This window comes from Tuber melanosporum, assembly GCF_000151645.1.
Source record: "Tuber melanosporum whole genome shotgun sequence assembly, scaffold_54, strain Mel28".
In the NCBI taxonomy this organism is placed as follows: Eukaryota; Fungi; Ascomycota; class Pezizomycetes; order Pezizales; family Tuberaceae; genus Tuber; species Tuber melanosporum.
The window spans coordinates 610,170-625,684 of NW_003299100.1; the positions used below are offsets into that span (position 1 = coordinate 610,170).

At 45.0% G+C, this 15,515-nt stretch overlaps 3 protein-coding genes; 2 read left to right on the forward strand and 1 right to left on the reverse strand.

Annotated features, from left to right (window-relative positions):
• Positions 1–7,544: 7,544 nt before the first annotated feature.
• GSTUM_00009259001 (uncharacterized protein) lies at positions 7,545–10,487 on the forward strand. XM_002840582.2 has 8 exons: positions 7,545–7,740; positions 7,803–8,919; positions 8,980–9,072; positions 9,130–9,196; positions 9,251–9,423; positions 9,472–9,922; positions 9,980–10,130; positions 10,198–10,487. Exons 2-8 carry the CDS (start codon positions 7,828–7,830, stop codon positions 10,244–10,246), a joined length of 2,076 nt encoding a protein of 691 aa, XP_002840628.1. The 5' UTR covers positions 7,545–7,740; positions 7,803–7,827; the 3' UTR covers positions 10,247–10,487.
• A 155-nt stretch (positions 10,488–10,642) lies between these two features.
• On the reverse strand, positions 10,643–12,218 carry GSTUM_00009260001 (uncharacterized protein; the record flags this gene model as incomplete). Its single annotated transcript, XM_002840583.1, has 3 exons — positions 10,643–11,777; positions 11,838–12,105; positions 12,206–12,218. 3 exons carry the CDS (start codon positions 12,216–12,218, stop codon positions 10,643–10,645), a joined length of 1,416 nt encoding a protein of 471 aa, XP_002840629.1.
• A 468-nt stretch (positions 12,219–12,686) lies between these two features.
• GSTUM_00009261001 (uncharacterized protein) lies at positions 12,687–15,288 on the forward strand (the record flags this gene model as incomplete). XM_002840584.2 has 4 exons in its annotated part: positions 12,687–12,999; positions 13,085–14,910; positions 14,961–15,128; positions 15,184–15,288. Exons 1-4 carry the CDS (start codon positions 12,954–12,956, stop codon positions 15,286–15,288), a joined length of 2,145 nt encoding a protein of 714 aa, XP_002840630.1. The 5' UTR covers positions 12,687–12,953.
• Between the last annotated feature and the right edge of the window lie 227 nt (positions 15,289–15,515).

Here is a 15,515-nt window from a genome sequence, read left to right on the forward strand (position 1 = left end):
AGTAATATTCTGGTATGATTACTTAAAATATTCTTACCTTGAAGAAATGAATTTGAGTAGTTGGTAATTATCAAAATATATAGGAAAGGACTAATTCTATGTAACCTTCTACTAGTCTTAGAAGTACTGGGATCTGATATCAAGGAACCACTATAAGTAGGATAATCCCACTCAGAATCGGAACCACTGGTCTCCAACACTGTAACCGGTACGGGTACTTGGTTATTGGTTTTGTTTTATGTTTTGTTTTAAGTATCGCTTTGATACTTGGTTAGTTTTAAGTATCGTTTGATACTTGGTTTTGTTTTATGTTTTGTTTTAAGTATCGCTTTGATACTTAAGGAGTTTTACCAAAGTGTATCGATTGATACCTTTGATTAGTTTCGTTCATGTTAAGACATGAACAGATTTGTGTATTTAAAGACCGCCTGTTTCTATGATAGAAAGGGCAGACTTCGACAGACAGTATTTCAATATACTTGATTGAACGGTTACTTCTTTGTTCCCCAGTACACCCTCGAAGCCTCCTTTAGTTGTCAGCTCTCGCCTCCTCTCTGGAAGAGCAGGCCACCTGCCAACTATTGTATCTATTACCGATAACGTGATTAGCTCCTTGCGAACACGTTACAAACACCACTCTCCGGCACACTTATGGAACCTGTACATCATTATACATATCAATCTTAGTTGTATAGCTCAATAGAAATATCACATGACATCTTTTTAAAGATCATGTATTCAATTCCTGTTATTGTCAAAGTTATTTCCAGTATTGAGTTATTTTTTACCAATGCTAGTTGCAACTCCAAGGCTCCTTGCATAACAACTGAAAACCTCTAACCAAAGGATTAAAATCCTATTCTATAAAAGTACTTCTTCTCTATACCAGGAAAGTCCTTGGCTAGAAATCTGTAAGTTAGATCAGGAGAAATTGAGCTTCAAAGTTGGTGACCTAAGAAGATTGCATACACAACTTCACAGAGTTGCTGACTGTAGAATTATCTACCAATCCGCTAGAATAGCTTCCTATGGATTAGTTAGAAGTTATCCAGAAGATATCTATTAGTTGGATCAGGCGTCATAGAGGTTTGAGGTTAGCAACCCAAGGTTACATTTATGACTACTCCTGTAGACATAGCCTGTGGATGAAACTGATTATTTCATCAATATGAAAGACTGTTAAGGCCAACTCAGTTTAACTTGAGAACTAGACCACAAGTCTAATAATTCTAAAGATCAAATAATTACTATTAGGAATGGTACAGTTCCTAATTGATGAAATAGTAATTACTGAAGAGGGTGTGATAGTTTTTAAGGTCACTTAGTGTTTACACTTCTGAAGAATATCTGACGTTATGAGTTATAGTTAAAGCGATATATAATTTGTATGAGAGATAGATATAGTCCACAAATACTCAGATGTAGAATATAAATATTGAAGTGCCTCTCAAGCTTTTAGATATTATATATTAATTTAGTTGGTATAACATATGCATTGGTTTGTAAGGTCAGGTATTCAACTTCCACTAAGGTCAAAGTCATTTTAGTAATTTATTGTAACGATGCCCCTTCAGATAGTTAGTTCTTGGCAATAGGGAATGATACTTCTCTTCTTCTTCTGCTATATGATAGCTTTTAGGCCTATGCCTACATTACTGATAGTACAAGACTGATGTCTTCTATTTGTAATACCTATTGTAATCTTTCTCTAACTCTACCTTACATGAAGTTCTTTTGTTGTAATACTAATAAAAGTTGTAATAATAGTAAAGAGTGTAAAGGTATTTTATATTCGTAAAGAAATAAATAAGAAATAGGAAAAGTACTTAGAATTCAATCTAATTTTATTTAAACTTGTACGCCAATACTTTCATATGACAAGATCCTGGACCAGGCTTCCTGGTTGCCGCAACTCAGATACCACTAATTATGAACTAAGTAAATTTCCGATCCAGTACCTCAAACATCCCTGTGCTTTGCCCTAACACAAACACTAAATACAAAACCATCAATGGTAAAGAAAATCCTTCTCAGCCCATCCTACCTGCCAGCCAAGTATCCAGTACAAAAATTTAGAATCCACTACCACCATCTGAATGTGATCCCACAATAACTTCCTCCACAGTAGAAACCCACCCAAGGATTCCCACTCAATGATCTCATGACACCTCCACCAACCGCCTTGGCAACCTTCTTCCAAATCCCAAAACAAAAGAAATACCCAAAACTCACACACGTAGACTCAAAGGTAAGCTGTCTTACAGTGTGAGGACTCCTTAACCAAGGGAGTACAAACCATCATACACTATTCAAGGTGTACCACAGTAGCAGTGCAGCCCAGATACCTGAACAGAATGTACCAGAAAGATTGAATCCCCAAACCATTGACACCTGGCCAAACATAACCAAACAATATCCTCCACACACATCTCAACTCCCTCCACAAATGGCGGACCCACCATTGCTATTCTAACAGCCAGCTTGGGAAAGTGAACCTGCAAAGGTGACAACCCCTCCGAGTTGGGGACATGTGGCACAGGTGAGGATCAATCTCATTTGATTCAGCATTTCTTGCTTTTCTTCCTCTTCTCACCCACAGGTACATGTCCAGAAACAGGAGTGGAGGGACCACTCCTTTCACCACCTACCATGACAGGAGGAACACTACTAGAGGCGCTACCCAGATCAGCCTCAAGCTCAGCCATAATTGACTCAAGTACGTACCTGCAAGGTAGCCTTACAAGGCACATTTGCCATGTACACATTTCATAACTGTAACAGGTACAGAACTTGATTATTGGTTTTGTTTTATGTTTTATTTTAAGTATCGATTTGATACTTGGTTTGTTTTAAGTATCATTTGATACTTGGTTTTGTTTTATGTTTTGTTATAAGTATCAATTTGATACTTGGTTTATTTTAAGTATCACTTGATACTTAGTTTTGTTTTATATTATGTTTTAAGTATCATTTGATACTTAATTTGTTTTTGTTAGGCGGAGACAATCTGATAGACTTCAGAGCTATCTGGACTAACCAAGATTCGTTTCTGTAGACTGAGATTGTCTAGGAAGGCTAGAATCTATTTGTTTCATTTACGACTACTAAGAGCAAAGTAAATTCGGTAAAGTAAAATAGAATCATAAAAACAATATTATATTATTAGGATCTCTTCTCTGTTGCTTGATGATATCTAAAGCTTGTAAGGCACTTCAATATTTATATTCTGCGTCTGAGTATTCGCGGACTACATCTATCTATTATACAACTATGTACAGTCATGTCCGGAAAGTTTTCGTACCCCTGAGGTACAACCCTACAACACCTTATCACCACAACAACCCTTCTTACCATGGCCCCTCCATATATCCTAAGAGCAAGAGAAGACCTGAATAAGGAAATTTATACTCGGTATAAACATACAGATATAGAACATGACAAAATTTCTAAGTCTTTAGGTATATCCAAGTCAACTGTTCAGTCTGTAGTTAAAAGAGCTAAATTTAGGTGTGGAAACGCTCACTATGCAAAAAGAGGTGGAAGACCAACGAAGAATACCAACATAAAAAGAAGAATAGTGGATTCAGTTATCAATGTCAAGCCTCATTTAACATTACATGATATTACTAAAAAAGCAAATATTGGTCTTGGTAAAACCACTATTGATAAAATCATTTCATAAGCTAGTTTTAAGCTTCTGATATCTAGGAAAAAGCCTTTTTGGAGAAAAGGACAAAAGGAGAAAAGAAGGGAGTTTGCTAGGAGAAGGAGGAACTGGAAAGAGGCATGGAATTGGGTTGTTTTTATGGATGAAGCCACTATTATTTATGATCCAAATCCAACAGGTAGAAAGGTTAGAGTTAGAGCTAATGAAGAGCTAGAAGAAAAAAACTTAAAGCCTAGCTTTAAGTCTGGAAGGACTAGCATTGGAGTATATGCTATAATGATGAAGGAAGGAAAGACAGAGTAAATTCTTGTGAGAAAAAGGAGGGAAGAGGAAAGAACTAGCAAAAGAGACAGACTTGGCCTAAACTCTCACTAATATGCAACTGAGATCCACCAGCTTTTCCTTATCCCTTTTATAGAGGGTCTGGATAGACCCTCTGACAATATCTACTTTGCTGCAGACAATGCTTCCTGGCATGGTGGTGAGGAAAATCGAAAATTAGAAGCAGACTGTAGTTACAAAAAACTCCTTTGGCCACTCAACTCATTAGATCTCAATCCTATTGAGAACACATGAGCACTACTCAAAAGAGTCCTTGCCAAGCGATTCTCCAGACTGGAAAGAAGGCCTCATAGTGCAGCTGAATTGTTTGAAGCTGCAAAGAAAGAGTGAGATATAATTCCCCAAGAGAAATTGGATAGATAGATAGATAGGATGCCTAAGAGAATGCAAGCTGTACTGGATGTAAATGGAGGCCATACAAAATGGTAATAATGTTTTTTTATTGTCTACTAGCAATACTATGTTTTCTTTAATTGAATTCTTTACATTTTTTTTGAAATTTTTATGGTTGGGGGTTGTAGATGTGCGGTTGCCATGCGAGGGTACGAAAACTTTCCAGACACAACTATACTTCTCTGATTATAACTTGTAACATTGGGTATTCTTAAAAGGTACAAACACCTGTAGACTCTGAAAATCACCACACCCCTTTTGGCAATTACAATATAACTAACTAGAAACTATACTGTTCCCAATAGTAGTTAATCGATCATTAGAGTCTTTAGACTTGTGGCCTAATTCTCAAGTTGAACTGAGTTGGCCCCTATTGTCTCCGTTATTAATGAAATGATCAGTTTCATCTACAGGTTATATCTGTAGAGGTAGTTGTAATCACATTCTTTTTATATCATCTGACTTCAAACCTTCATAACTTCTTACTCAATAGATAGATGTCTTCTGGAAAACTTCCTACTAATTCACAGGAAGCTATTCCACCAGATTGACAAATATTCCCTTGGTGAAAAACCCTTAGTTGCTCTGGGTAACAGGATTTTAATCGCTGATATAGTTTTAGAAGTTATCCCTGTGGCTACAATATATTCTGAAACCAAGTTGTATCACTCCATGAAGTCCATTGGCTTCTGTAGTAGTATCCCTCGGAGTTTTAGCCTCTCCTGGTTATTGTAGAGTGGATGTAAATGTATTGGTCTCTCGTTGAGATCCTTTACCATTCGATACCATCTTCTTTGTATGAAAACGTCCTATTACCTAAGACCTATACTAAAGTCATTACATATTTGAAACTTAGTAACCCTCTGAGTAGTTGATGGATTTACTCTATTCTACTTCCCAGACCTAGCTGAAGCTCCCCTCTCATATATCTTACTATCAGGATCTGATCAGACATATGGCGGCAACATATATGGTGTTATTCTGACACCTTCAATTCTGTGGCATTATAGTCACAGGACCCAACTGAGGTTAATAGGTATGATGACATGCAGGCCCTGTAAAGGGGCCATAGAGGGGTGTTGGAGACCAATGATTCCAATTCCGGGTGGGATTACCCTACTTAGGGTGATTCCTAGATATCAGATCCCAGTATTCCTAACAGTTTTACCACAGTGTATCATTCGATATCTTTGAATAGTCTCATACATGCTAGACATGAACGGATTTATGTATTTAAAGACCGCCTGATTCTATGATGGAAACAGTAGACTTCGACAGACAGTATTTCAATATACTTAGTTGAATGGTTACTTTATAGTTTTCTCAGTACACCCTCAAATCCTCCTTTAGTTCTCAGCTCTCACCTTCTCTCTGGTAGAGCAGACCACCTGCCAACTATCTTACCTATCACTGATAACTTGACTAGCATCTTGCAAATACATTACCATAACTCATAATTGAATCATGTGGCAAACATAATAAATCATAACATAAAAAAGTCATATGACCATTTTGGTCATATGTGGGAAAAGCTTAACATACCTATAACTCATCATTTTGAGTCAGGTGAAACCACTTTCCTCACTAAGCCATATTGGTACCATTTATATACTAAATACTTTATCACAAGAAGTATCTCTAAGCTGATAAGAGATTATCAGGCAACAGAGAAGAGACCTTAACAATATAATATTATCTTCATGGTTGAACTCTACAATTTTATACTCTTAGTAGTCATAAATGAAACAAGTAACTCTTTGAGCCTTCTTGGACAAATCTCTGTCTACAAAACAAATCTTGATTGGCCTAGACAATTCTGAGTCTATACCAATCATCTCCGCCTAACAACTAGTACATATATGCATACAGACAACTCCTCTACATATATCAGTTGTTTATTAAATGGATTTTAATTATTATCCATTCCACCTTGCTCTGAGATTATTCCCAGACATCTCAAACTCATGTGCAACTATAGTAATATTTGGCCTCTCAATTTCCAACAACCTCCGACAAGTATCACCAATTCTAGACTCGATATTGCTATAACTTTCTGGCATTGATACTGTGTTTTGATCAAGATAATTGGAGGTTGGAAAAACAGTGGAGGGTGAATCTTATGTTGAACTGAGAAGTGACATTGAACTGAAAGGCATGTCTTAGACATGCTGCAAGATTTGGAACTGCGCACTGTTCCACAATCGGCAGGAACCTTGGCATGGTTAGTTCAAGTATAGTATGATAGCGAGGGGGAAAGAGCCCGAGGGATACAGTAACGGAAAAACTCCCACCCACCCCGCTGGTTCCAGGCTCATATCTCACAGCAGCAGAGATCTTGTGATCAAAGAAGAAAAAAAAAAATTTTCCTCACCATGCGTTTTGGATTTCTGTGCATATCTAATATAGGCTTACTTGATTGGGCGTCGGGATTGTTGGGAGTTTTCCCGTCCCCACATAAATTATATGTCCCTTGTAAGATACTTTGGCTCTTCCCCCCGCGGATCTTGTGAGGCTTAGAGGGCATCATAATTCTAGGGCGCTCTATGCCTATGGCGGAGTATGATATCTAGGACTTTTTTTTTTGCATTTAACTATTTGAAAGCGAACTCGCGGACACTTTCATACGGAGGTTTAGGATACTAAAAACTGCAAAGTATTTAAAGTAAGATATCAGAAGTGAAGGAACAGGAAGGAGGGACATGACGGGATGGGATATGTACTGTACTTGTATGTGTACGAGTAGTGATTCCTGCGATGCTGTGTGTTGCCAAGACTCTCCGGGCCAACTTTGTCAGCTCCTTGAGGGCGGCATGAGTTTGCCCGGTCTGGGCGTTTTCAGGTTCCTTGTTATTGCACAGGATACTGGCAAGAACTTTCTTCTTTCTCCTCTGACCTGAAAATACGACATCATTCTTACTGTTAAGAAGTTTCTGCTTCCCTTCTCCTCCGCCATTTCTCTCCTCTTTCCTTTAACAATATTGCCATACCACAGACGAACTTTACCCATAGCTTCCTGTGACCTAACTCACCCTTGCCGCACGCCTAGCTTAGGGCTCTCCGTGGACCAGCCACGCTTGGCACGCTAGTTACGATTTAAAGGGTCACCAAACCTTGTCGTCACTTCACTTTCTTCACCTTCGACGATGGTTGACTATGTTGAATCGCCAAGTATTGGTCCTTCAGGAAAAGCTGAGGTAGTGGGTGAAGAGGGCGGCGTCAAGGGGGGCACGGGAAAGAGCAATGGAGTGATTGTTTCGAAGAGGTTTGACGAGGAGAACATTCAGAAGGCTTTCGGAGGAAGATTCGAAGGGAATGGAAGCGGGCTTTCGATAGCAAGCGTGCATGTCACACCCGCTCAGGAACAAACTTTGGATAGGGTTGGGGCTGACCAAAAGGCAAGAACACCTGCGGGAGTGGAAATCGAAATGGGATCCACTCCGACACCTATTGGGCCCGAGGAAAAGGAGGAAGGGGAATCTTCTCAGCCGCCAAACACATCGTCTGAAGCTTCAATAGATCTGTTAGCCAGCGAAGCTGGGACCTTATCCATCTCCCCCTTAAATCCGGAATCGGTTCCTGCGGCCCCTATGGACTCGTTGATACCCGGGAACGACGGTGAGGATTATAGACCTCCTACACCTTTGAAGGACGATGCGCTTGCAAAGCGTGAACAGGATGCTGCTCTTTCTACTCCTCCCCCCCCACCTCCACCAAAAGACGTGCCACCAAAAGATGTCCCACCAAAGGACGTTCCACCGAAAGATGTGCCTCCAAAAGATGTGCCGCCAAAGGATAGGGTGCATCTTTTCCCATCGACTATGCCCCGGCCCAGCAGGCCTTGTTCGAAATCGGCATCACCATCCCGCAGGGGCTCATCACAACAGGGAAGATCGAGTGGATCTTCCTCCGAGGACGAGGCGGGGGATAGTACCCGTTCTGAAATTCATAATATTTTTGAACAAGGTGGTGCCCCGGCCTCTACGGAACATCTACACCCTAGTTCTTCAGCTTCGCCAACTCTAGCTGAAGCAATGATTGGCGCTCGACACCCGCCGAGAACGTCCTCGCTTGATGGGGCCGATTACTTGGCCCGCGCTTCATCCGTCACGCCTAGCCTCTTAGAAAAAGGCAAGTCGGCCTTATCAAAAGAACCGGATTCCCATACTGCACACGCACATACTGTTCACCAACCACCGCCCCCGGATGAAGACCTCCCATTCGACTTTCACAGATTTTTATCTCAGTTACGCCATCGGTCCGCTGACCCGGTGGCAAAATTCCTTCGCAGCTTTTTAAACGAGTTTGCGAAGAAGCAATGGATGGTCCATGAGCAGGTCAAGATTGTGTCTGACTTTTTGAATTTCATATACGGAAAAATGGAGACATGCGAGGTTTGGCTAAATGTGGGTGAAGTGGAGATGGACAATGCTAGAGAAGGAATGGAGAAGCTTGTTATGAACAGGTTGTACACGCAAGCCTTCTCGCCTGAGATTTCACCGCCTCAGGCAAATCCTACCGTTGGGTCTAGGCGGTACCGGAGGAATCGGGATGAAAGGTTTCCTGGAAGAAGAGGTCAGCACCAAGAGGACGTTGAGAGAGATGAAGTCCTGGCACAGAAGGTGCGAATCTACGGTTGGGTTCGTGAGGAGCATCTTGACATTCGGGACGCTGTTACCGAAGAGAATGGCCGGAAATTCCTTGACTTGGCGGTCAACGAAATGACCAAGATGGGCAGTTATAGAGCTCCCAGGGATAAAGTCATTTGTGTGCTTAATTGCTGCAAAGTGATATTTGGTGAGTCATTCGAAAGTTTCTGGGTGCGCTAATGATGCTAATATGGTGGGTTAGGGTTACTGCGGCATTCTGGCGGTGACGAGAGTGCGGATAAGTTTGTACCGCTGCTGATTTATGTCGTTCTCAGAGCGAACCCGGCCAACCTGGTGAGCAACGTACAGTATATCCTACGATTCAGGAACCCGGATAAACTTAATGGGGAAGCGGGATACTATTTGAGTAGCTTGGTGCGTTTTCACGCGGCTCGCTGGAGGCTGTAGCTGATTTATAGATAGATGGGAGCAATTCAGTTCATAGAAGGACTTGATCGCTCAAGCCTAACCATCACAAATGAGGAGTTTGAGAGAAACGTGGAGGCAGCTGTAGCGCAGATAGCGGAACGCCCATTGCCAACAACTACTACTGACGCATCCAGAGGAGATGATGGCGAAATTGTCAACGAGAAGGGTGACCGCTCCGGCCCATCGGTAACGCCTAGGGTATCGTCTGAGCAACCCCGCTTCTCCACCTCCTCGAGGGAGAGCAACGACTCCTCTACCTCCAATGGTGATGATGAAAAACTCGCCGTGGCTGGTCTTCTCCGCAGTATCCAGCGCCCGCTAACCACCATTGGGCGAATGTTCATAGATGAACCGACAACCGGCAACGCAACCACAGCCGCTGGAGGACCCGCCCTAACTCCAGCACCGGGAAACACCCCCCGTGGCTCCCCCAGCGCGGAAGACAGTCTCCTAACAGCCGTTGGCGGCCGTCGCAAACGCGAGGACAAGCTCACAGCAGCAGAAGCCGCAGCCCGCCAGGCATCCGCGGAGGTGGAACAAGCCCGCATGATCCAACGGAGGGAGCACGAGAGTGTGGTCCAGGTGCTACAGAACATGTTTCCGGACCTGGACAAGGAGATAATTGCTGACGTGGTCCGGATGAAGCAGGGGAGGTTAGTGCTGTTCTTTACCGGCGGCGTGCTTGAGGATTTGAGAAAAGCTCGACTGACGATTGGACAGCGTTGGGTCAGCGGTTGACGCTTGTTTGGCGTTGAGTGGTGATTCTTAGGCCGTCATCCTTCTAGACCAAGGGAGAGGACGGGGGTCGGGGCAAAAGGCGGCATTTAGATATTCTTGCTAATTAGTGTTTTGTTATATGGGTATCGGCTGCTCCTTTTTTCCTTCGCTGTTAATTTTCGGTTTTTTTCGCTTTCGTGTGGTTTTCATATTTTGAGGGGTTGGTGCTTGGGTGTATTTATGCTATTTGGGGGTTATTTCAATGAATCATGTTTGGGTTGTGGAGCATGGGGTGTCACTCGGCTAAAGATGATTATGGGGCAATACTTGAGCATGTGAATATGGTAAAACCTGATGGTGGACGGAAGGTGCAGAGCAGACAGTCTAGGGACTAGCAAGGCCGGATTTGGCGGAGCAAGGAAAAGAGAGAAACCACTAGAATACAGTTTTATTCATCGTCGTCATCCTCCTCATCGTCGTCTATGACCCTCCTGCGCTTACCAGCACGCACGGTACGGCTCGGCGCTCTCTCCTCATCCGTGAATTCTGCCTCCTCCTCCTCCTCCTCCTCCTCCTCCTCCTCAGGACTGGGAATCCTCTTCTTGACAGCCCTCTTTTTCCCATGACCTCTTCTGCGATCCCCCTCGTCTTCAGACTCCTCCATCTCATCCTCCTCATCATCCTCGCTCTTTTCCAAGAAACCGTCTTCAAGATCATACTCATCCTCCTTACTCCGGCCACCTTTACCCCCGATAGGCGGAGAGTCACGCTTACTCCTAGTGGTGTGACTGTTCCTCGGGTAGGATCTCCTTGCCGCAGCTCTGCTATCCTCGTCAGCGCCGGCGCCATTCCTACTAGCGCGGGCTTTCTTGGCTTCGGCTTTCTTAGCGAGTTTCTCCTTGTCGCGGTGTTGCTTTTCGGCCTCTTTGCGCTCGGCCTCTGGGTCGCGCATGTCTGAAATTTCGAGGGCTTGAGCACCGCGGCCGCGAGCCCCACGAGTGGATTGGGCTTGGTAGAGGCGTTCTTGGAGGCGGTTTACGGCTTCTGCGTTGGCCTGGGAGGTAGATGTTGGCAGGAGGTTGAGGTGGGTATTTACATGCCCGACAAAGCGGAGCATGCCAGCGGATTCGTGGGTTGTGAGGAGGTAGGTGTGACTGTCCTGAGCTGCGTCGTAGGCTTTTGAGTTCTGCGGCGGGGCGAGAGGCTTGGAGGTCAAGTCGTAGAGGTTTGGGCTCGAGGCGATTTGGAGACTTAGGGAACCGTCGGACCACTTTACTACTCGCGCGTTGGACTGTAGGACCGATGGGTTTGCTGGGGACTTGCGGACGCGGATTGTGGTTGTGGCCATTGTATATGGGCTTACGGTTGAGTCTTCGGTGGCCTTTGGCATTGTGAAATTTTCTGGGTAAAAGATTTGTTGTTGGAAGTTCACAGTTGATGGTATGCGCATTAAGTAGAGGTCGTCATTGCCTTGGTCTGGACAAGCATGGCGAGGGAGGGAGACATCGATTGAGTGGAAGGTTTGCTGTTCGTCGTTTCCTGGATCATGGGATGCGTGAGATTCGACGTCGCTTAGGTCCTTTCTGTAGATATCCGGTCAATATTTTTATAGATAGGCGCTGTAGAGGTGGGGAAGTAGATACTTCTCGGGCTCGTCGTCATCGTCATCACCGAATAGACCTCTATCACCATCCTCCTCCTCCTCCTCCTCGTCGTTCACGCCGTCAAGATTATCTGTTACTCTGCTTCTGCGTTTTCGTCCAATGTCTTCGTCGTCGGAAGCTTCCGCCTCCTCATCACGAGCCACCGCGCCTTCATTATCTGAGCCAAAGAGGCGATCATACTTATTTCCGGTTGGACGCTCGGGAGATGCTGCTAATGGAGAGGCTTCAATGTCTGAGAGGACGGATCCTGATTAATTTCGATTTGTCAGTAAGTTGGGATTGAGAAGTTCGCCTGGAAAAATCTCCCTTTTTTTCCTTTTTTTAAACAACGCTGAAAGGGGAATTACCCGGGGAAGACATGTTTACTGTTGAGGAATGGTGGTTGTAATGGTGATGGCGACAGGAGAGCTTAAGGTAGATTTGGTCGGGAATGGGTAGAGCTGAACGAGACGGGACTAAATCTAATCAGATCATGAGTTATCTAGTCATGTGATATTATGAACAGGGTACCGTCCAACGTAACTCCTAGCAACGGCGCTAAGCAACCCCCACCAGATGCCGGCACTCGAAAACAAAACAACAACGCATTTCTGTGCTGGACAAATCAGAGGCTTACTTTATTCCTGTTGGCTGGAATATTCCATCCTTGACTTCCCAATTATTCTCTCCTCTCCGCTGGCCGCTACAATTTTAGTTCCCGGTGCCACAATTATTATACGCTATCTCATTTCATCGTCTCCCTTCCTCTCTCCCTCCCTCCTTCTCTTCCTTACTCCCATCTTATTCTGACCACAAGTATCATACAAGCGCTCCATCACTCATTCCACCCAACCACCTTCCATTCAACTTCATCCTCATCTTCAAACCGTTGAAATTTTCAGATTTTTCCCTTCCGCTTTTTGCCTGAGGAATCTCAGGCCGCTACCACTACAACATTTACCATACTTATATTATATGCACACACCTATATCCTACACCCTACAATCTTCACACATCACATTCCTGGACGAAAAAGCACAACCTAATCTATCATACCTGTAGCCTTGTGCCTTGTTGAATTTCCCCATTCCGGGATTGGGATATATATAAACAAATATGGCGGACCAAGCTCGTGTCTCTTACATGACCAAGGAACAACTGGGTATTTATTCCATTTTCTCCACCATCAAAAGAATAATACTGCGAACTCGGCTTCAGGATGGCCTGGCTAACTCCCGTCTCTCCAGAATCGTACCTTTCTGATCTACGTTCCAACCGTCCCCAACGACCTAGCGGTGCCCGTCCATTATCATCAGCAGCTAAAACGAGATGGGCACCCCAGAGTTCCAACGACCCGACGGAAACAACATCCGAACCGTCGACATATTCCACTCCCTCAAGATTCACACCACCCCGTATAGCAAATACCTCTCCGGCCAAATCATTTAATGAGACGTCCCGGCGGGAGGGCTGGTTGCTGAGGAGGAATTCGCACAAGAGATCCAACACCATTTCCACACCGTCCTTATCCCCGTTTAAAACCACTTCTCCAACACCTGTGCCGTCTGATAAAGGGAAAGGCTGGGACGGCGTATCGCTTCAGAACGGGAGGATGGGGGACGTCCCAATTCCCCGTGTCCCAACACTTACTAGGAGTAACTCGGAGAAGAAGCGGGATTCGTTTAGTTTCCGGGACTTTTCCAAGTTTGGAAATGGACACGGGAGGTCGAATTCGGAGTCTTCTACCGCATCTACAAACTCTTCCACTGGCGGTGCTACAATCACGCGCAAGAAGAGTGTGACCTGGGCTTTACCTACGCTTTCCAGACCGTCTTCCCCTCCCCTCGTCGTTATGCCACCGACACATCCTCCTCCACGCTCCGCTACTCCACAGATTGAAGAGGAATTGACTTTGCATTTTAGATCATTGCCTAGCGCCCCGTTGCCTGCCGTTGCCCCGTTGAGGATTAACAAGACATCCATGTCTGGACGCTCGACGCCAACCATTGGAGGGAAGGGTTCTTCAGTCGAGCCGATGCAGAAGGGACTTCCGGTCGTGCCGGAGATCGCCCCAGGATTGAAGGAGTTTGCTGGTATTCAGGGTGCACGTAGGGAGTTTATTGAGCCGCATATGCGGGAGCCAACGCAGGAGAATAGCCCGCGATACACTACTAATCCTGTGCCATTGCCGTCCCCGCCAATGTCTGGGTCTGAGGGGGAGGATGCGGATGCTGCGGAGGCGGAGGCTTTGAAGGATTTGGGGAGAAGACCGTTGCCTAGAGTTGGGAGTGGGCAGACCACTGGTGCTGTTAGAAAGAATAATCAGAAGTATGGCGCTCAGGTGCAGCCTCCGCCACCACCGGTTGTCGGGATTGTCATCAGTGACAGTCCTCCACCTACTTCTTCGAGTTCTACCTCCACGATTACGGGGACTCCTCCTATTCCGACAATTCGTGCTCCGGAAGGCAATTCTCGGCCACCGGCGCCTGCCATAAGCTTCCCGAATGGTGTTGAGGCTAAGAAAGACACCAGGCCAGCTCCTCCAGTGCCTTCCATCTCACTTCCGGACGAGCATTTGCCCTCAGCTTCAGCAGAACCCCCAATTCCTACCCCATCTGCATCCAGGCGTCCTCTTCCTACACCTCGTGCATTCCCGAAACCTCCTTCCTCGAATTACTCTTCCGCGTCTTCTGCCGGCCGTGGCCCTACCGCTTCATGCGCGTATTGTAGAACCCCAATTGAGGGTCGTGTAGTGTCTGCTTCATCCCTTCGTTTTCACCCAGAGTGCTTCCGCTGCGACCATTGCCACACTCGCCTCGAACACGTGGGATTCTTCCCGGAACCCGAGGAGAGCCGCAGAAAACGTGCGGAGGCTTTTCAGGATGATAAGAGTTCTATATCTTCCGGATCTACTGCGGCCGCCCACAGAGTCAAGTTTTACTGTCATCTAGACTTCCACGAGTTGTACTCTCCGAGGTGTAGGAGCTGTAAGACACCTATTGAAGGTGAGGTGGTTATGGCATGTGGTGGGACCTGGCACGTTGGTCACTTTTTCTGCGCGGAATGCGGTGATGTGGGTTTTCACTGTCAAGCCTGGTTTGAGCGAGTGCTGACTTGTGATAGCCATTCAACCCCTCATCTAAATTCGTCGAAAAGGATGGATACGCCTGGTGTGTGGGCTGCTACCAGAAGCGCTATAGTGGTCGTTGTAAGAAATGCAGGCAGCCGATCACCGAGACTGTAGTCAAAGCCCTGGGAGCGGAGTGGCATGAGGCGTGCTTCTGTTGTACTGTATGATACTCTAGCCGCCAATTGTGATCTGCGTAACATGCTAATGGCTTGGCAGGAATGTTCCACCAAATTCGATGATGGCCGCTTCTTCATCCGTGGTGATAGGGGAAAGGAAGTACCCGTATGCGTATCTTGCGAGGAACGGAGATTGAAGGCTTGATTGTGACTTTGATTTTTGCTTTACTGACTTATGCCTTGCTTATTGTTCGCTTGCTTGGTTTGTGGAATCCGGTTATTCGTCCATCTGTCTATTACCTGGGTTGCATGTTGGAGTAATGCTGCTTGTTTGATTTTTTTTTTTTTTTTTTGCATAGATGCGGTGCATGGTGAAATTCATGTTTTATCTGGGTAGATTGAGCGATTGATTGCATGGCTTTGGAACAGCCG

What these genes read in the sequence shown, in the direction of transcription:
- GSTUM_00009259001 (XM_002840582.2), top strand. Translation starts at nt 7,828, where the DNA reads ATGGGATCCACTCCGACACCTATTGGGCCCGAGGAAAAGGAGGAAGGG. An exon ending in CGCCTCAGGCAAATCCTACC is followed by an intron (nt 8,920 to 8,979) that starts GTTGGGTCTAGG and finishes AGAAGAGGTCAG; the next exon opens with CACCAAGAGGACGTTGAGAG. An exon ending in GATACTATTTGAGTAGCTTG is followed by an intron (nt 9,424 to 9,471) that starts GTGCGTTTTCAC and finishes ATTTATAGATAG; the next exon opens with ATGGGAGCAATTCAGTTCAT.